Genomic DNA, 20,855 nt, shown 5'->3' on the forward strand with positions numbered 1-20,855 from the left:
GAAACTACAACGGACTCCACTATTGATTCCAGAGCGGAAAAAAAGATCTGGATCAGATAAGTCCATTTTCCTTTAGGGATAGTAAAATCCCATAGAACAATAATATCTCTCTTGAAAAAGCACATGTTGTATCCATTACAACACGTTTTACATTGCATCGAAGATATGATTATGGTGCAGGTTGATATAAACGTTGTTATTATCATTATTACAAATCTGATATGTAATGTGCTCAGCATAATTTAAGATAACTGTGGGAGGGAAATCTGTCTTGTGAAGCTGTCAGGTTTTGCTGTTACACATCCTGACTGGTTGCACACAGCATGTGTTGGACGTATTGTGTTTTATTGTGTGTATCTCGTCTTTATTTGTGTGTCCTGTGTGTCACTGTGTGTACTGCTATATGTATGAATTCAAATATACTCATTATATATGGCAAATAAAACCTCTTGGATCTTGAATATTAAATTTTGTCAGTGCTCCAAGAGAAACATCCATAAGTCACCATCATATCTTACTTGGAGGTTGCCATAAATTTGCACACAGAAGCTATAGTCTAAGTCTGAAATACATAAAAAATGGGTCCTTAAAGGCAAATACTGCAATTCAAGTCTTCTTCCTTCTCCTTCTCCTTTTTCTTCTTCGCCTCCTTCTCCTTCTTCTTCTTTCGGGTGCTCCCGTTAGGGGTCGCCACAGCAGATCATCCGTTTCCATCTCTTCCTGTCCTGTGCATCTTCCTCTGTCACACCAGCCACCTGTATGGCCTTCCTCTTTCCCTCTCCCCTGGCAGCTCCATCTTCAGCATCCTTCTCCCAATATACCCAGCATCTCTCCTCCACACATGTCCAAGCCTTCTCAATCTTGCCTCTCTTGCTTTGCCTCCAAACCGTCCAACCTGAGCAGTCCCTCTATTATACTCGTTCCTAATCCTGTCCTTCTTCATCACTCCCAATGAAAATCTAACATCTTCAACTCTGCCACCTCCAGCTCCGTCTCCTGTCTTTTCATCAGAGCCGCCGTCTCCAAACCATACAACATAGCTGGTCTCACTACCATCTAGTAAACCTCCCCTTCCACTCTTGCTGAAAGGATATTGCAATTAAAGTAGTCCTGTATTATTTCTAATGTACACAAAGCAGATATATGAAAGTGAACATTTGTTCTCCCAAAAGTGACAGGTGTCTTATTTATTACATTGTCCTGCAAGAGCTCCACTGCTAATGGGAGCAGATCAGTTGTCTTGACTGCTTTGGCAGTGCAGCAGGATTAAACTTCGGTGTCTCAACAGTCTGTTTATTTGTCATAAGCAATTGCATTCTTCACAGCGGTGTATGGCATTCCCCTTCACAAACATGACACGTAACACAATCATCAAATACACATTCTTCATAATATACATATTGTTAAGTACACGTATTTAACCATTTGAAACACATCCAAAGGAAACGTCTTCACGGATATATACCAAGTCCAGTTGCACTTGATTCAATTCCTTTGGATAACTATGACCTCGATGAATGAGAACATTCACAGACATTTGAAACACAATCTCATCTTCCTGTTAAATCATAGGTTGCGTATGTGTAGTGTAAATGTTCATTGTGCACTTGCATAATGTGAAGCAAAGGAGCGTTATAATTCACTGAGAGTTTCATTTCAGGTCCCTGTAGTACTGCAGTACCTCCACAATGTCAGAAGATGGTATTCTGCATATATGAATGGATCAGTCATTTGTCACTGGCTGGTCTTTAGATGCTTTCTACAACACCTTTAATGAAGGTTTGCTGAATTGTCTCAACAGCAGACTTTAAGAGCCCTTCCCTGGAGCCTAGCCAGAGCACTGAGTGATACAGCAGGATGTGAAAATGACAGGATGACACAACTCTGTGGCGCTCTGCCGTTGGCTCATTCTGGGCATGGAAAATGAGATTCTGCCCTTCACCAACAATGTGTTCTGTTTTTGAGAGAAACGATGCACAAGCGTATTGAATTTTGCATTAACTTCTTGTCTCTTGAAGAACAGGATGTATTTTATTGGACATTATATGAGGATGTGTCTGGAAGGAGTGTATTTGATGTATTTTTTTATTTATTTCTTCCTTTTTTCCATTGTTGAAGTGTGTGTCATCAAGCTGCAAAAAAGTGTGACTATTGTATTGGCTGTGTAGAAAACCAGGACAAAGGATTGATAGTAGGTGTAGGCCTGTAGTTTTCTTAAGGTTATGTTGAAAATTAATTTCATTTTACAGTACCGCTGTTCGGTCTCAATCAGAACATCTAAACCCATATCCCTTTGCAATCCTCATGGGTACAGTCATACATTTTTTCCCCCTCCAATTCATTTGTGACACTGCAGATTTAGAAATTAAACGCAATGGTGTGTCTCCTATAAAGAGAATGCAGTAGGCTGCTGAATCTCCTCTAATAAAGAGCAAACTACTGCAGGAACTAGGAATGGCATTAACAATAAATTCTGATATTCATTGATATATATCTTGAGCCACCAGTGCAGTATCCTTGAATGCATTACGTTCGGGAACATTTAAAACAGCAGCGTGCATGTTTTCCTACACCTTGGTGTAATTAAAAACATGTTGTTCTCACAATGTTCATTGTTCAATTCTTCCCCGAGTTTTGCAGTGCAGTGTCATGCAGCTCCTCCACACCAAACAAAAAAGTCTGGCTGAAAATGCATCTCCATGGAAACAGTGCCCACTGTTTTTTTTGTTTTTTTTTGACGATTGAATTATCATTAATTGGCAACGGCGAGTAAGGTCTACAGCTTGGCTAGTCTAACATCCCTAAAAACGTGCTGTGAGGTCTCAAATCAACGGTGCACTCCCCTGGTGAACAGTTTACTGACCCACCTGAGGACAGCTGTCTGCCTTGGCGCTGTTTCCCCCTAGCGGCAAGACCTTTGTACTGCAGCCGGCTTTCCTCATAATGGGCCTCGTGTGCACGAATCGCGCGTACGCGCAGGTTTGATCTTAAATTGTGCGCGCGAACAATTTAAGAACTTTCGTGGCATCCATTAATACAGGAGTCCTTCCCGCTTGTTCTTAGGTAAGATGGAAGTTTAAGAGAGCCCTGGACCACACGTACGCCAACTCGCGTTTTGTGCTCGGAAATATTAATGATGATGGTGTAACGGAACGTAGTTGATCCGTGATCCGTACGGATCGCGCACCCCCCCCCCCCCCACGGCTCGGCGCGCATGTGGGCCGCGGATTAATTGCAAAATTAAACCAGCATAGCGGAATACAGTTTTACTATCGCGGTTTCTTTTTAAAGTAATAATTCCTTAAATATCGATGCAGAGTTGCAGTGAAAAGACACACAAGACAAATGTGTGCTGTTTTACTCTGAAGTGCAACAATGATTAGTTGATTATGTAAAAAAAAAAACCCCGTTGTGTGTTCTGAACAGGGCATGTTGAATCACAGTGTTGCCAGATTTGGCGGTTTTCCGCCCAATTGGGCGGTTTTGGGTTGCATTGTGGGGGGGGGGGCTTGGGCGGGCGGACTGGATTTGGGCTGGTTTTCCATGATTTGGGCGGGTATTAAACTACGTTACAAATTACAATATATTAAAAGATATATTTTCAGAAAAAACTTATTCCTTCGTTATGCAAACAAAACTAAATAATTTTCTGCGCATCCTCACTCAGCACAACAGCGATACCCTTATTACCACGCCCACCCACCTGCGGCTAACCTGATTAACACACACACACACACGGGCTTTAGTGTTTTTGCAACGTCTCCTCATAGCTCCTGCGCTGGTGAACTTGTGTTGGTCGTAGATTTTGGCGGAGAGAGCATTGTTTTCCCAAGTGACACTACTCAAAGACGATACGAGACATGGCATGGGATTGCAGTGTGCGTACAGGTCTAACACGGAACGGATGGACGTCTACCACATTTTCATATGGAAATTAAACCTCCACATGATCACGTGGTGATATCATAGTTAACTAGTGCCGTTGCTGGGGTAATGCATCTCATTCCTCGGGAACCACTGCATTTACAAGGTTTTTATGGACTCCAAAACAACACGAGGTGCGATTTATTTACTATCTCCAAATATTGTACAACAACAAGCGCAAACTTCTTGTTATGTATGTGATTTATGTACTGTTCCTTTAAGAGCTGTGACGTAATTGTCTAGACGGAAATGTACGGGGAGTTATGGGTAGAAGAACCTGTCATGTATGGAACTACAAGGTGACAAGTAAAGTTCATCATTGATTCAATTCGGAGTCTGATTTAATTCAGGTGCTAATACATGTTTATGATTAGCCTTAGACTCAACACTTCTCACAGCCATAAGCACCAGTTATTAACAGATGCATTGTGTGTATAAAGACATCAACAAGAACAGCGGCAATCAGCAAGAAACAACAGTGCCGTTGCAGAAAGTTGAATCAGTTCATCTGGACACAACGTTTATTGAGAGAAGCGTTTCATCACTCATCTGCGTTACCGCTTCAGTCTCAACTGACTGCAGGTATCCCCACCCTTATAAACAATACTGTAGCGAACTCGGGAGGCAACCACAGGAACTGCAGCGGCCGGGACGCGACCGCGATGTCTCCCGCGGTGTGGGCGATACGGGTTCGCGTCCCGGCTGCGGCAGTTCCTGTGGTTGCCCCCCGAATTCGCTACAATACAATGGCATAACGACCGAAACCAACAATCGGTTTCATATGCAAACTGCCGTGACCATTAACTAGAGTTACAATGGCCATGTGTGCTGTTCACAGAGGATTTGGGAATATTTGCAATCACAGCATTGTAAGATGGCGACAGATGTACTCCTAGCCCCTCGGTTCGGTGATGGTCATTCCCTCTTCACATAGATGGCCTCGTTGACTCCCCATTCAAACCGGTGTTCCTCCCTATCAAGGAAGTACACATCCCCATCCTTGACAGAGTGGCCACTGGCCTGTAGATGGGTGTAGACTGCGGAGTCCTGGCCTGAATTAGCTCTTCTGTGTTGTGCCATCCTCTTGGCCGGTGTCTGTTTGGTTTCACAAATGTACAAGTCACGGCAATCCTCCTGGCACTTAACAGTGTACACTGTATTGCCCTGTGCCAGGGGAACCAATCCTTGGGGTGGACCAATTTCTGGAGCAGCGTGTTTTGTGGTTTGAAAGCAACAGACGTGGTGTGTGGAAAATATTAGTCTCAACTGTTCCAACACTACCGTCACATACGGAATCACCACTGGTTTACAGTTTAGGCACCTGTTGTCGAAGGACAACTAGAATATATCTGTCACCATTTTACAATGCTGTGATTGCAACCATCCCCTAATCCTCTGTGAATAGTACACATGCCCATTGAAACTCTAGTTAATGTCATCCAAAGGAGTTGAATCAAGTGCAACTGGACTTGGTGTATATCCGTGAAGACGTTTCGCCTCTCACCCAAGAGGCTTCCTCAGTTAGTGCCTTTCTGACTAGACCAAGCTAGTCTGACTGGCTGGTGATGAAACTCAGAATTTATCCTCTTTGGAGTCGTTGTCAGAGCTACAGATGTCCATGGCTCTTTGTGTTCCGATGTTTACCAACATATAGCCAACATCTTGACCCCTTTAGTGGGCGAAACACCTCGCCATATCCAAACTCCATTGACTTCGTGGATAAGGTCCAAGGTGTAAAACTGGAACCGGATGAAACCATGGTATCCTACGACGTGACCTCGTTATTCACCTGCATCCCAACCATGGAGGCTTTGGAAACTGTGAGGCAACGTTTGCTATGGGACGACACCCTCCACAATAGGACCAACCTCAGCCCAGACCAGATTTGCCAACTACTGGACCTTTGCCTGAACACTACATATTTCCAATTCAGGGGCCAGTTTTACAGACAGAAACACGGCTGTGCAATGGGCTCACCAGTATCGCCCATTGTGGCCAACTTATATATGGAAGAGGTAGAACACAGGGCCCTGAACTCCTTCAGAGGAACACCTCCGAGCCACTGGTTCCGATATGTGGACGACACGTGGGTCAAAATCCAAACACAAGAGGTGCAAGCGTTTACCAAACACATCAACTCAGTGGACAAGAACATTAAGTTCACAAGGGAAGACGTAAAGAACAACAGTTTGCCCTTCTTGGACTGTGATGTCCATATTGGGGAAGACAGGAGCCTCCACATTGGGGTTTACAGGAAACCCACACACACAGACCACTATCTACTTTTCGACTCACACCACCCTCTGGAACACAAACTGGACGTCATCAGAACTCTGCAACACAGAGCTGACAATGTGCCCAGCAGCACTCAGGCCCAACGAGAAGAACACAAACACCTGAGGGGAGCTTTAAAAACCTGCGGCTACCCCAGTTGGACCTTTGTGAAAACTGCAACATGTTCCAAAAAGACCAACCAGGTGAGCGACGAGGAGAAAAGGAACAGAAGGAATAGCACAGTCATCCCATATGTTTCTGGAGTCTCCGAGAAACTCAGGAGAATTTTCAACAAACACCGCATCCCGGTATACTTCAAACCCAGCAACACACTCCGACAAAGACTGGTTCATCCCAAAGACCGTGTACCACACACCCAAAAAAGCAATCTGGTGTATGCTGTACAATGCAATGAGGATTGCACTGACTTATACATAGGAGAAACCAAACAACCACTACACAAACGGATGGCCCAACACAGAAGACCAAACTCCTCAGGACAAGACTCAGCAGTCTATCTACACCTAAAGGAGAAGACACACTCCTTCGAGGACAGCAATGTACACATTTTGGACAGAGAAGATAGATGGTTTGAAAGAGGGGTGAAGGAAGCCATCCATGCGAAACTGGAAAAACCATCCCTCAACAGAGGAGGAGGTCTGCGACACCACCTATCTCCCACTTACAATGCCGTCCTTTCATCTCTACCCAGGAGACTCAAGAAGCCTAGCCTCCAAGAACAACAGTCGGTCACTAACGGCTCCAACGACTCTCATGACCACTGAATAATGAAGTTGAAACTAACACCCCAAATGACCGTCGCTGCTAAACAAATGCAAATCAATAGCTCCGATAACGACGGGCGCGGGCAAACATCGGTACACAAAAGAGCCACTCATATCTATGGCTCTGTTAGCGACGGGCGTTGGTAAACACCGGAAATCAAAGAGCCATGGACATGTATAGCTCTGACAACGACTCCAAAGAGGATAAATTCCGAGTCTCATCACCAGCCAGTCAGACTAGCTTGGTCTAGTCAGTAAGGCACGGCCTCTTGGATGAGAGGCGAAACGTCTTCACAGATATATACCAAGTCCAGTTGCACTTGATTCAACTCCTTTGGATAACCAAGACCTGGATGAATGAGAACATTCACAGACATCTAGTTAATGTTTTGCTTACACACAATTTTACACACATTTTGTTTACAGTCAATGCTCACGGCAATTTGGATATGAAACCGATCGTTGGTTTCGGTCGTTATGCCACTGTTGTTTACAAGGGTGGGGATACCTGCAGTCAGTTGAGACTGAAGAGGTCACTTAGACGCGAGATGAAACGTTTCTCTCAATAAACGTTGTGTCCAGATGAACTGATTCAACTCTCTGTAAGGAAATGTTATGTTCACATTCCTAATTATGGGTTCTGTCTGTTATAAATACATCTTTTTGATTTTTTTATTTGTCATTCTATTTTATTATTCTTTAATATTTTGCTCACTCTAGTTTATCGAGGTTTAACTTTTTATCTTTTATCTATCTATTTATTGTCGTTTTTATTCCTATATTGTAGAGCCGAAGTAACGGAGAAGACCGTAGGTTCACACTTTAGCCGTGTAGGCAACTTTCTTTAATCCACGGTAAATCAGCGAGACAAACAAAACCCCCAGCTCGACTGAGCGGAGGTGGCAAGAATAATCAGAAAACTGGCTGGACAACCATAACTTAACCCTGCGTTAACCTGCCAGGGCAACCATGACTTAACCCTTAGTTCCTGGGTTGAATTCTGTCCCCAATACGTGTCCACCACATGAGCCCCCCCAGAATTCGCCCTAGTAATCGAAGTCAGGCAGGCGCGGGGGGTCGACAGGCCGTCCGCGGCGGCTCCGGGTAACAGGGGCCGGAGTGTCTGTGGGAGGCATTGACGCGGGCCTGTGGAGGTCGGCCTGAGGAGCAGAAGAGGCAGCTCGGGCCTCCACGGGGGGAGGAGGCGGAGCCGGGGGACGACCGCGACGAGGAGGTTGGGCTAACTCCAACGGCTGCGTCAAGTCCAGGTGTGCGGGTTTAACTCGGTCCACTGAAACATGCTCGGCCGTGCCCCCAAAATCCACCACCAGGTGCTTAGTTCCCCGTTCCAGGACACGGAAGGGGCCGTCATAAGGGGGTTGCAGAGGGGGGCGGTGTGCGTCGTGACGGATGAACACGTAGTCCGCTGACTGCAGACCTGGGGGCACCTGGGACACCGGAGCGCCGTGTTGGGCGGTAGGGACGGGTGTGAAAGCTCTGACCCCGTCCAGCAAGGAGGCTCGTTGGTCCACAGCTGACCAGGGACGCGTTGCATTGGGCATGAAATCGCCTGGGACTCGCAGCGGCGTGCCGTACACCCGCTCCGCAGAGGAGGCTTGTAGGTCTTCCTTCGGGGCGGTCCGCAGGCCCAGCATGACCCATGGGAGCTTGTCAACCCAGTTGCAGTCCTTGAGAGTAGCCCGAAGCGCAGCCTTCATGGACCGGTGGAAGCGCTCACATAGGCCGTTCGCCTGAGGGTGGTAGGCGGTAGTGCGATGAAGCTTGACGCCCAGAGCCTCACCCACAGCATTCCATAGCTCTGAGGTAAACTGTGGCCCACGGTCAGATGAAAGGTCGGAAGGCGTACCGAAACGTGAGACCCACGACCCAATAAAAGCCCGGGCCACATCAGCAGACGTCGTGGATGCCAGGGGAACAGCTTCAGGCCAGCGCGTAGTCCTGTCCACCACAGTGAAGAGGTAGGTGAACCCATGGGAGGGGGGTAGGGGACCAACCAGGTCGACGTGGACATGGTCAAATCGTCTCTCCGGCACTGCGAAGCGTTCCAGGGGCGCCTTAATGTGGCGGTGTATCTTAGCCCGCTGACAGGCAACACATGAGTCGGCCCACGCTTTCAAGTCTCTCTTAAGTCCCTCCCACACAAACTTAGCAGAGGTCAGGCGCACGGATGGCTTACCGCCTGGATGAGAGAGGCCGTGCACAGCTTCAAATACGGGGCGTCTCCAGCTGTGCAGGACGATGGGCCTGGGCTGTCCTGTGGAGACGTCACACAGGAGGGTGACACCTGTGTCGCTGAAAGGAACGTCCTGCAGGCGGAGCCCCGTGTCGGAGGCCCGGAGACGGAGGATGCTCGGGTCCGTGGCCTGGTCAGCAGCCATCTGTGCATAGTCAAGGCCTAGGTGGACCGCTCCAATCACTGCCCTAGACAGGCAGTCAGCTACCTGGTTAGACTTACCAGCGACGTGCTGGATGTCGGTAGTGAATTCCGAAATGTAGGAGAGTTGTCGCTGCTGGCGAGCGGACCATGGCTCGGCCGTCTTGGACATGGCAAACGTGAGGGGCTTGTGGTCCACGTACGCAGTAAACTCGCGGCCCTCTAGCAGGAAACGGAAATGCCGGACGGCGAGCCAGAGACCGAGGAGTTCCCTGTCAAAAGTAATATACTTGCGCTCTCGGGGTGTAAGCTGGCGACTGAAAAAGGCCAAAGGCTGCCAAGCCCCCCCCACCCACTGTTCGTGAACCGCACCAACAGCATAGTCCGATGCATCCGTGGTTATGGAAATAGGCGCTGTAGGTGAAGGATGCGCTAGCAGGGTAGCCTGGGAGAGCGCAGCTTTAGTCTCGGTGAACGCACGGTCCCGCTCTGCTGTCCAGTCGACCGCCTGGTTGGGGGACATGCCTTTCAGCGCCTCGTACAGTGGCCGGATGATAAAGGCGGCTCGAGGAATGAAGCGGTGGTAGAATGTCACCATCCCGATGAACTCCCTGAGCGCACGAGCTGTTTGGGGGCGCGGAAAGGCCGCCACCGCTTCCACCTTTGAGGGCAGGGGGACTGCCCCGTCCCCAGTGATGCGGTGCCCGAGGAAATCAATGGCTGTCAGCCCGAACCGGCACTTCGCCGGGTTGACGATCAGCCCATGCTGGCTGAGGCGTGTGAAGAGGGCATGAAGATGGGACAGGTGTTCTTCCTCGGAGGCGCTGGCGATGAGTATGTCGTCCAAATAGACGAAGATGAAAGGAAGGCCACGGAGCACTGAATCCATCAGCCGCTGAAAGGACTGGGCCGCGTTTTTGAGTCCAAATGGCATTCGTAGGAATTCAAATAGGCCGAATGGGGTTGTTACCGCTGTCTTGGGGATGTCTGAGGGGTGCACGGGAACTTGATGATAACCACGGACCAGGTCGACTTTTGAGAAGACGCATTTGCCAGACAGGTTTGCAGAAAAGTCCTGGATATGCGGGACAGGATAGCGGTCAGGCGTGGTGGCGTCATTTAGTCGGCGGTAGTCCCCGCATGGGCGCCAACCTCCATCAGGCTTAGCGACGATGTGGAGTGGGGACGCCCACGGGCTGTCAGAGCGGCGGATGATCCCCATGCGTTCCAGGTGCTCGAACTCAGACTTGGCAATGGCGAGTTTGGCGGGGTCGAGACGCCTGGCTCTGGCGTAGACCGGGGGCCCCTTCGTAGCAATGTGATGCTCCACCCCATGCTTAGCGGTGGGTGCAGAGAAGGTAGGCTGGGTGAGGTCGGGGAACTCAGCGAGGAGGCGGGTGAACTTGTCTGCCTCTGAGAGAGAGTTGGCTAGACCTGCATAGGCCGCTTCCCTCCGCGTACATGCGAAGGAGGAGAAGGTTAAGGCATCGACCAGACGGCTGTTCTGAATGTCCACTAGCAAACCGTAAGCGCACAAAAAATCAGCTCCGAGGAGGGGAAGCGTTACATTGGCCATGACGAACTCCCACGTGAAACGTTGTCCACCAAAACACAGTTCTACAGACCGCACGCCGTAGGTGTGGATAGGGCTGCCGTCAGCCGTCGCCAACTGGGGGCCCCGCTCCCCGCCCATGATGTCGACGTCAGTAGCAGGGAGCACGCTTCTCTGTGCGCCCGTGTCACAAAGAAATCGCCGACCGGAGATGGTGTCGAGGATGAAGAGTAGCCTGCTCGTATCGCCAACACTCATGGCCACTACTGAGTGTTGGCCCTCTCGTTTCCCGTCGGCCTGTAGTTGCAGGGGGAACGGCACCGTTTAGCTTTCGCACCAAATCGAGCGTGGTACATACAGAGTCCAGAGGGCTTGTAGCGGTCTGATGCTGTGGCGCCACCGTCGGGCCACGCCCGCGATGTCGGCGGGGGGCCAGTGAAGGTAGGAGCCAGCACCCCGGCATGGGAGGAACGTTGTGTAGCGACGAAGAATCGGTCAGCCTCCTTTGCCAGCTCACGGGGATCAGTGATGGTGGAGTTAGCGAGCGCAGTCTGGACGTGGGGCGGCATGTTGCGCAGAAACAGCTCCATAAACAGGAAACATGGCTTTTCTTGACCCAGTAGGTTTAACATCCTGCTCATTAGCTCCGATGGTTTGCCATCTCCCAAGCCCTGAATTGCGAAGAGGCGACGTGCTCTCTCCGTTGCTGACAGTTCAAAAGTTTCAAGGAGGAGATGTTTAAGTGCGGCGTATTTACCATCGGCCGGTGGGTTGGTTATGAAACCGCTTATCCTGGAAGCCGTAGCGCACCCCAGCGCTGCCACTACGTAGTAGTACCTGGTCTCGTCTGCTGTTATGTCTCTGAGCGCGAACTGTGCCTCAGCCTGCGCGAACCATGTAGCCGCGGAAGACTCCCAAAACTCCGGCAGTTTAATTGCAACGGCGTTCGTAGCCATAATGTGTGTGGTTTCAGAAAACTTATCCGAAAACCGACGTCGGGGTCACCAGTGTAGAGCCGAAGTAACGGAGAAGACCGTAGGTTCACACTTTAGCCGTGTAGGCAACTTTCTTTAATCCACGGTAAATCAGCGAGACAAACAAAACCCCCAGCTCGACTGAGCGGAGGTGGCAAGAATAACCAGAAAACTGGCTGGACAACCATAACTTAACCCTGCGTTAACCTGCCAGGGCAACCATGACTTAACCCTTAGTTCCTGGGTTGAATTCTGTCCCCAATACGTGTCCACCACAATATCAATATTTTCTTTTCAGCCGTGCACTTTCACTTAATGTAAAGTGCGCTGTGCTATGTAAATAAAGTTTGCTTTAATGAGTGATTGAATAATTTCCCCAACGAATCTCATCTCTGATGCAGGCAGTGCCTCTTAATGACTGATTGTCATTTGTAAACCTAAAAATCTGAAAGTAAGTATGAGCTCATACTGGTTTTTTAGTTAATGTAAAATAGATTATCCGGCATAATCCCTCCACTATTCAAAGAAGGATTATGACGACTGATTGCAAGTACGTCCTTGATCCGAACAGTGTCTCATTGTGTTATTTATTTCAATATTGTAGTTTAGGAGTAGTACTCTCTTCTTTAACTACGACGCCACAGGTTGCGAGTTTATTTCCGGACCGCTGGGGGGCGTTGCTCCCTCCGCTCTGCGGAGACGCCACTCCTTTTGTCTGAAAACTGGCTCGTGAATGTTAAAGTGGTGTTGGGTGACTTACTGCGCTAGCTAGCATGCTAGCTGAAAAGCAAATCGATGAAGTACATAAGCTAAAGCTAACCCTTTAAAAAACTGCGATTGACCTCTTCATAGAAACTGGATGTTCATTTAGTATTTGGAATTAATCAAACAGTAAGTTGTCAACAGAGAAACCTTTAAAGTTTTATCACTTTTCGCCCTTAACGCCAGGAACTTGTTACGTTACAAAGTTGTCTTCCTAAACAAGGCTAGTGGCTAACCGAAGATGCTAAAGTTAGCCAGCGGGCTAACCGTAGATACTGTGGACGATAAGTTGGTAATCGAAGTTTATTAAGTTCGGTGATCGCCCACTAAATCTATTTCTAACTAGATTGCGGCGTGTGTGAATGAAAAGAAACAGCGTTACGTGTCGGGCGAAGCACTGAAGCTAAGCTACGTCAGCAGCTAACGACGAGAAATCAAGATCCGCTAGCTTTAGCATTAGCCACGATCAAAACAAACTGCTAACTTTTTAGCTGATTTAACTCTTTTCATCTACCAACCCCTTGTATTTTGTTTTATGCAGGACCGACACTCGCTTGCTGGAATACGCTGCTAACATCGATGTTAGCAACTAGCCAGCCAGTGTAAATGCTTTTCACTAGAATGGACCTGTTGAATTCTCAGTTCCTGGACAAAATGAACAACAACATTGGGAGACTGCATTACGAAGGTAGGTTAGTCGTCGACAGCAGTGTTAAAGTGAGCTTGTTATAAGTGTTGAACTGCTTAATAGAAAATTATGTTTACCCTTTTTCAAATATATTTATTCGGGACTACCAGCTAACCAGTGTCAGTATGCCGCCTGGCTCGCAGTAAAGTGGCTAGAGCTATTTTGATGAAACTCAAAAGCAAGGCCGAAATCAAACCGAGTAAGGTTTCGGGTTCAGTTGTGTCGGGAATGAATGCTGAAACAAATACAACCGGTAAATCAAGCTTAAGAGAACAAACGGTAACTCCTGGTGCTGGTCACATTACCAAAGTAGACGACGCTAATACGAGAGTTTACAAGCGATGCAGGTTCTCCCTCATTTGTTATAGGGATCCCTGGGCGCTCTGTCTGAAACTTTCCACATCACTTGCGACACAACCTCAAACAAGAACACTTGTAGACAGCCTCATGTAAATATTCATAACTGCTGAACCGAACACAAGAGCCAGTGTAAATTACACCATCACCAATGCAGCCAGTGCAATATTCAGGATCACGTAGTCAGTCCAACATTGCACTGCCTGTTAAATTTACAGTTTGACTGAACTCTAAACCATTTAAGGAGTTCAGAATATCCCAGCTGAATATTGAGATGCATAATGCCAACATTATTATGCCTGACAATTTTGTTTATGACACTTAATTAGAAACCAGCACTGACTATTTTTTGACTACACTATTAAGGAAAATGGTGTTTGTCTGCCCACAGGCTGTATGATTTTTGAAAGGTCTTTCCCTATATAATATAGGGGAGTCAGATGAGCATTCTCGAGGACAGCTTGAGTCGGCCTCTTTCACTGTCAAGATGGCACGTGTCCTAATTTGTTTGAATTTATTGTACTGCCATAATAGATCTCAGAAAATTGCAAAGAAAATAATGATATTATGGAGCTGTTAAATAACAGCTGGACTTAAATCCCTATGGGGTATGAGACCCAGTTAATGTTTTAATTGTTTTTCAAAATCACCCGGATGGTGACAGTTGTTTACCTTCAGTATAGGGAAATTGAACAGTATAACTTATGTGCACTGCAATGGCTTGTCTTGTTGCAAATTGCAAAGAAAGTAGCAATTGTGGACTCAATTGGGTTAACATTAGTAGGAGACATAAACTTCAAATAATGCTTACAATAATTTGAAGTGTCATTCAGATGTTGGCAGGTTTCACTGTCGGTGTTAAAAAAAAACCTGGAAAAGATATTCTGTTCTAATCTTGTGACTCTACCAAGATGTTTCGAAGAAGACAGTTACAAGGTTAAATTCAGCAACACTTGAGCAACAGTCATTCTTTAACATTAAAGACAAAGTGTTTCACCTGAAATAGTGTTCATCATCTGGCATTATGTCCTATATTTTTATTGTATTTTGTTGTTTTATCTTGACTCTGTGCATTATTTTATCCTGTTGTGTAAGGCACCTTGAAATATTGTTTAGAAAGGTGAGATATAAATAAATGTCATTATTATTATTATCAGTTATTCTGTTATTGGATTTTATCTGACATTTGGTTGAGATCTGTCTTTATGCATGCTCAATAATCCAGGTAAGAAAATCAAAGAAGGTTGAATCAGTTCATCTGGATATAACGTTTATTGACAGATACGTTTCGTCACTCATCTAAGTGACCTCTTCAGTCTAAACTGAGTGCAGGAATCAACACCCTTATAAACAGTACAGTTACATACTGTATGCAGATGAGTGATGAAACGTATGTCAGTAAACATTGTATGCAGGTGAACTGAGTGAACCTTCTTTGATTTGGTTGAGATCAATTTCTCCATCTGACTGCTATCCACAGGTGAATCCAGGATGCCCTCCCTTCCCACTACTATGCCCAACATAAGAACCGGCCCTCCTTCAATCTGCCCAAGCAAAAGGAAATATGGTGAAGAACAAATGGAAGACCGTATTGACTGTGACAACGACCATATGACCAAAATGAGCAGGCTGTTTGCAGCTCAGCTGTAAGTGTACTTAAAAGATAAAAGTGTTGAATACTATTTAGTTGCTTTATCTTGTAAACCCTTTAGTTCTTTGGATTCTTATGGTAATGATGTATACAGTGAGTATGGTGACAGTTGAACTTGCCAAAAAAGAAATTGTAGTTATTGTTTAGGTCACTGTAGTAGTTACATGTTTTCTAATTATGGTACGTGACCTACTTTATTGTTATATTTCATAATCCTCTGTCCAGTTATATATGTATAAATGTATACAGTGGGGCACAGACATTCACAGTGTACTTAGTAAATGGGTTTATATTTACAGTATGAAATGCTACTTTTACTAGACATTGGTAATTTTAAACCTTTGCTTAATTGCTAAAAAACTGTCAGTTTTGGACTGGGCCATTCGTTTTCCCAAACGTTAATGTCTTCAATATGTTGTTCCTTCAGCAAACCTTAATGTCTTCAATATGTTCTTCCCTCAGCTTTATGATAGTTTAAACTCTTGAATCAGCGCTGAGTGAAAAGTTCTTTTTCGTGTTCACTCTTCAGCATGTCTTATTTAACATGCACTACAGTATCATCCATTGAATATAGGGCTTGAGAACGCTGCATAGGCCTGATTTCAATCAGTTAGTTTGCTTAAGGCACACGTTCTTGGAATCTTGATTCATTAATATGACCACCAAACAGTTGCTTATGATAACAAGAAAAATCTATAGAAATATTTTGGTTTTCATCCTGGCAAACTGTTCATGTTCTTACTTTCTGAGGAAATAAAGGACAGATGCATGTCATAAGATGTACAAATATAGAAAAATGTGCCAAGAGAACATCTGGTTTAGAGAACATGAAGTCTTAGATTCTAAAATGTGCCAAGAGAATTCGGGTGACCCTATTGTTGAGTGTTTATTTGAAAGCAGACGTGAGGTCTGTGTTAAGAGAATTTTTGTAGGTCCATGTTATTGACTTATTGATCTTTATCTTTGCCTCAGCCTTATCAGGTATTCTGACAGCATAACAAGAAATTAAGTTTGGTAGATAGTGGAAAATTACTGATCTCGTCCCCATCTGTCAGTATTTTTTTTTTATAGTGTATATTCACAATTTAAATCAACATTATGTCCTTGGGTTTTTTTGAGTGATTCATTTGCTTTTAAAGTCCTTAACTGTCATTAAGTGATGGACTGCGCAGTTAAACTCCTGACGTCAAAGTCGACAGTTTTAAGTGGTCTATGAATAGACTAAGCTGTTGGTGGTCTGTGTGTCAGGTCACAGGGCTAATATGCCACTTGTACTGTCTTTATCTAGAGCTCGGCCTGCAGCTCGAGAAAACCGCAATGAACACTGGAGTCTCAGCCACAGCCCTGTGGAGAGCATGACTTCTTCCTCCAACGGTCTCCATGGTAGCCACCTGTATGCCTCCATCCCTGGCTATGCCATTGACCAGCCCCTGGCTCTGACAAAAAGCAGTCTGGACATTGGAGTCGGTGGCAGTGAGAGATCTGTCATGGCTGGTTGTGCAGAGCGCCAGCAGGTAGGCTACATCTGTACATGAAAATGGCCCGTATTTGTAGTTTGCCCATCTCTGTTTAATATATCTCAGTTTAAAGGGTCTGAACTAGCCTCAGAAAGCCAGTTTAAAGTTCGTGAACTCGGTTTTTGCTATGCAAGATATAGTCTTGGAAAGCATCCACTGAGAATTGATTGAGCCTGGCAGCGGGAAGCAGAACCAATCAGCAAAGTTTAGAGAGTGGTTAAGAGATTTCAGTGTCAAGCCTGCTACAAAATTAATTCAATCAAAGACATTTACAAAGCCAACAAGAATTGTGTACAGACATAAACAGCATCATGAACTGACCTGCCAGTGGTGTTAGTGTTTATTACTAAGCACACCAGTGCATGTGGCAATGTGGTGCTCTGGTTCTACATCATGGAGTTTGCTGCTCTGACTGATTAAAGGCAGATCCAATCACCAGCAAAGTAAGTTTGGTGTACACCCATTGACAGTGCCCCTAACACAAACAGTTTGTCTATTAAGCTTTGCCAGAACACTGAGTGAAGGGAAATTTGTTAGCTGGTTTTGTGTGTCTAAATCCAAACCAAGCCAGCAATGACATATCATCTACCTGGTTGACATTGATGTGTGACAGCTGTTTTGCTTTTTTTTCCGTAGTTATCATTTATTGACTTTTCACTTTCCTAACCATATGGCGTGAACCTCATTAGAAAGTGTTTCAACATTGTAAACTGTTACAGAGCTGTTTATCTTCCATACAGAATCGTCCTTCTGTCATCACTTGTGCCCCGACAAGCAACCGCAACTGTAACCTTTCTCACTGCCATATGAACGGCTGCTCTCCAAGCCCACCCATAGATGAGAGGAAGGTCAATGGTAAGTCTTTAAACAATCAAAACCCATCCAATGGTGTTAATTCCTACACTATTATTTTCTTTTTTTTAGAAGCCCCAGCTAAGCATTTTAAATGTTTGCTAGTAACCAGGTTTATGTTCAATTTTAATAATCCCCTGCATCATCTCAGCCAACACCATTTGCGATCCTGTGATTGAAGAGCACTTCCGTCGAAGCCTTGGAAAGAATTACAAGGAGCCAGAGCCTGTCTCCAACTCTGTTTCCATCACCGGCTCAGTGGATGACCACTTTGCCAAAGCGCTTGGGGAGACCTGGCTCCAGATCAAGGCCAAGGGAGGGGATCCCCAAAGCCCAGAGGCCAACATGTGAAGCAGAGGGAATCTACAATTGCTTGCCTCAGTGCTGACTAGTGAACCGCAATCACTTCCTTAGTGTTTCCAGATGAAAGTGGAGATTGACCACTATGTCATCTGTTACCAAGCGTTAACTCCCATTAGCTAAGAACAAAGTAAGAGAGTGATGTATTAGTTTGAATATGGTGCTCACATAGTTTATCTGTAGACCTAAAGGTCACCTAGCTGTCAAATGACTCTACGTTTAATTTTGTACCCTAAAATTACACCCTAAAAAGTTGTGTATATTTTTTGAATAAGTAGAGGAGAGATGAAAAGAAATATTCCACTCAGTAACACTTACAGTTAGGCGGACAGTCTTGATTTGGCTTTCATAGTGGAGACTGTTCAGTAGTAATGAATAAATTTTGCTGTAAGAGTCACTAAACTGTTGTTAGAGGCCTCTCAGAACACATGCTGTTCTGTCTCACCTGTCTTTCGCCTGCCTTGATAACCAAAGAAATGCCCTGCATTTTCAAATAACTTACAAGCCATAAATCTGGTCTCAGTCTTTGCTCAGTTCTAAATCCCTTACTATCCTTTAATTTCCAAAATCACCCTGCTTTGGATTCTGTTTTTACTTGAAAACTACAGCCAGGTCTGATTTGCACTATTACACCTCTAACTGTTTAGGTAGCAAATAACCCGTTTTGGATTGGAGCTAACGTGTGCAGGAATATGTATGTCTGGGGTTTAAATTGGTAATAATGCAATCAAGGCCATGGTCTCCCGCTGGTCCCTTACAATTCTCTCTTAATCTGCTTTCTGTTGCTTATTCTGAACTGGACTTATCCACTGTTAACTAAAGGACTTTTGTTTGTAGTGTAATATGCTTACTGTGGTCAAATACTTGGTAAACTAGTATAATAGATAGTAGGCTACTCCTCTTAACTAGGAAGCATGTTTCAAATAGCTGGTTTCTATTACAAACCCTATTCTATACTATTTACCCTCAGAATTTATTTTTATCAGTAACAGTTTTAGAAATACTCACTGCTGGTACAGTTGTACTCAATATATTTTTTGTATCTGCTTTTCATTCGTATATGTAGGCCTATACTTTGGCATCCATCTACAAATCACAGCCTCTGGCAAGGTTGTCTGAATGCAGTATAATGGGCTAGATTGCTTTGTTCTGTGGTACCGGATGCTGTAGCTTTATGCATGACTGAATACAGCTTACGTTAAACCTCTGTAGTGCAATCCTATCAGAGAAATGATAACACTGTTAGTAACGGCTTTTATTTATTTTAAACGATGTTTAGCCATTAACCTTTTGACAAAACTTCTGATTCTGTTATCACACGATTACTAACTCGGTTTTGTTTTGCGTCTTTGGAGAACAATTGAGGATGGTGACATCTGTCTATGGTGAAGGTGGTTGATCTCTTCTTGGACTGTAGAAGATTTTGATGCACGTTGCAAATGCGGTCATCCCTTATGTCGAGTAGGCATAAACATTCCACCATGGCTGCCTGAAAATTGTTTTTGGACTTTAAATGTTGTGCAACAGATGTTATGGTTGATTTTCACAAGTGGGGGTTGTGGCGTTACTTTAAACCTTGGTGATGCTATGGTGTCGGCTGCAAAAAGAAAAAAGAAAAAAAAATATTGTGGAGAAAGTTAGCAATAGTACCAGTAAGTCTAAACAAGTCTAGAAGTAGTTTTGTTTTGTTTAACTCCATTTATATCACCCATCTGAAAAGATCTTTTTACTTAAGGTAGTGTAATGTTTTTTTGTTAACACTGATGAATGGCATTGTACATTGACATCCTTGTTTTTTTTTTTGTAAGTTTGAGAGAAATGTATATGTGTACTTGCATTCAGTATCCTTGACAATTTTGAAATTGCTATACACACACACACACACACACACACACACACACACATACCCATACACACACACTACCCTGTCTTTCTTCTATTTTTCTTTATCTTAAGACTATCATTGCGCCGCGCGTAATGATCATAGGTATTGTTTTATTAAGAACAGTGTACTCATGTAGCATGGATATTCATTATCCTCTAACCATGCATTTTATCTTTTTTGAAAGTTGATCTTTGTCCACTATTAAGAGGTGTAATAAGTGCAGGAACACATCAGTCATTCAGAGAACAGACTCTGTCGGTACAGTGTCAGAACGACCTCTACCAACAGTTGTAAAGAGTCCTGTGTAGCTCTCCTTGTACCACAGCGGAACTAAAGGAATTATCATGGGATCTACTTGTTTGACACAAGTTGAATCCAAGTGATATGTTTTGGGGTAAGATACCAATGTTATTTAATTACTTTATGTAGACTGCTTGTGCCTCAAAGACAAGTTGCAGAAACTAACTGCTCCAGGTGTCATTCACATGGGAAAAAAAGCATTGTAATACCTTTTTTTTTGTTCACTTTGGCCTTATTTCTCCAGAAAAAAAAATGCCACTGTTTTTGTACTTGATTTCTTCTAAATAAATATGCAAATGAATACAGTGTTTTTCGTTTTGTCACATTCGTCGTCCTAAAGTAAAGCGAGCGAGAAAGGTGCATTGAGATGATTTTACAAGTTGTGTGGTTGTTCAAGTTGTAGCACCCCGAGAATGGTCGGTTATACTCAGAAAATGTTTATTTCATAGTGAGGTTTTAAGCGTTAACGCATGTTGGTGAACTTGGGCTTGATAAGTTGCAAAGAGGAGCGACAGGATCGGGCGGCACAGTGGTTAGCACTGTTGCCTTACAGCAAGAAGGTCCTGGGTTTGAAGCCCA

At 44.9% G+C, this 20,855-nt stretch overlaps 1 protein-coding gene across 1 annotated transcript; it reads left to right on the plus strand.

Moving 5' to 3' along the window:
* The first annotated feature begins 12,647 nt into the window (after positions 1-12,647).
* Positions 12,648-20,572, plus strand: LOC130107309 (transcription cofactor vestigial-like protein 4). The gene is made up of 6 exons (XM_056273839.1): positions 12,648-12,795; positions 13,208-13,354; positions 15,192-15,357; positions 16,651-16,876; positions 17,620-17,734; positions 17,883-20,572. Exons 2-6 carry the CDS (start codon positions 13,273-13,275, stop codon positions 18,080-18,082), a joined length of 789 nt encoding a protein of 262 aa, XP_056129814.1. The 5' UTR covers positions 12,648-12,795; positions 13,208-13,272; the 3' UTR covers positions 18,083-20,572.
* Positions 20,573-20,855: the final 283 nt, after the last annotated feature.

Source organism: Lampris incognitus, chromosome 2, assembly GCF_029633865.1.
Source record: "Lampris incognitus isolate fLamInc1 chromosome 2, fLamInc1.hap2, whole genome shotgun sequence".
NCBI classification, from domain to species: Eukaryota; Metazoa; Chordata; class Actinopteri; order Lampriformes; family Lampridae; genus Lampris; species Lampris incognitus.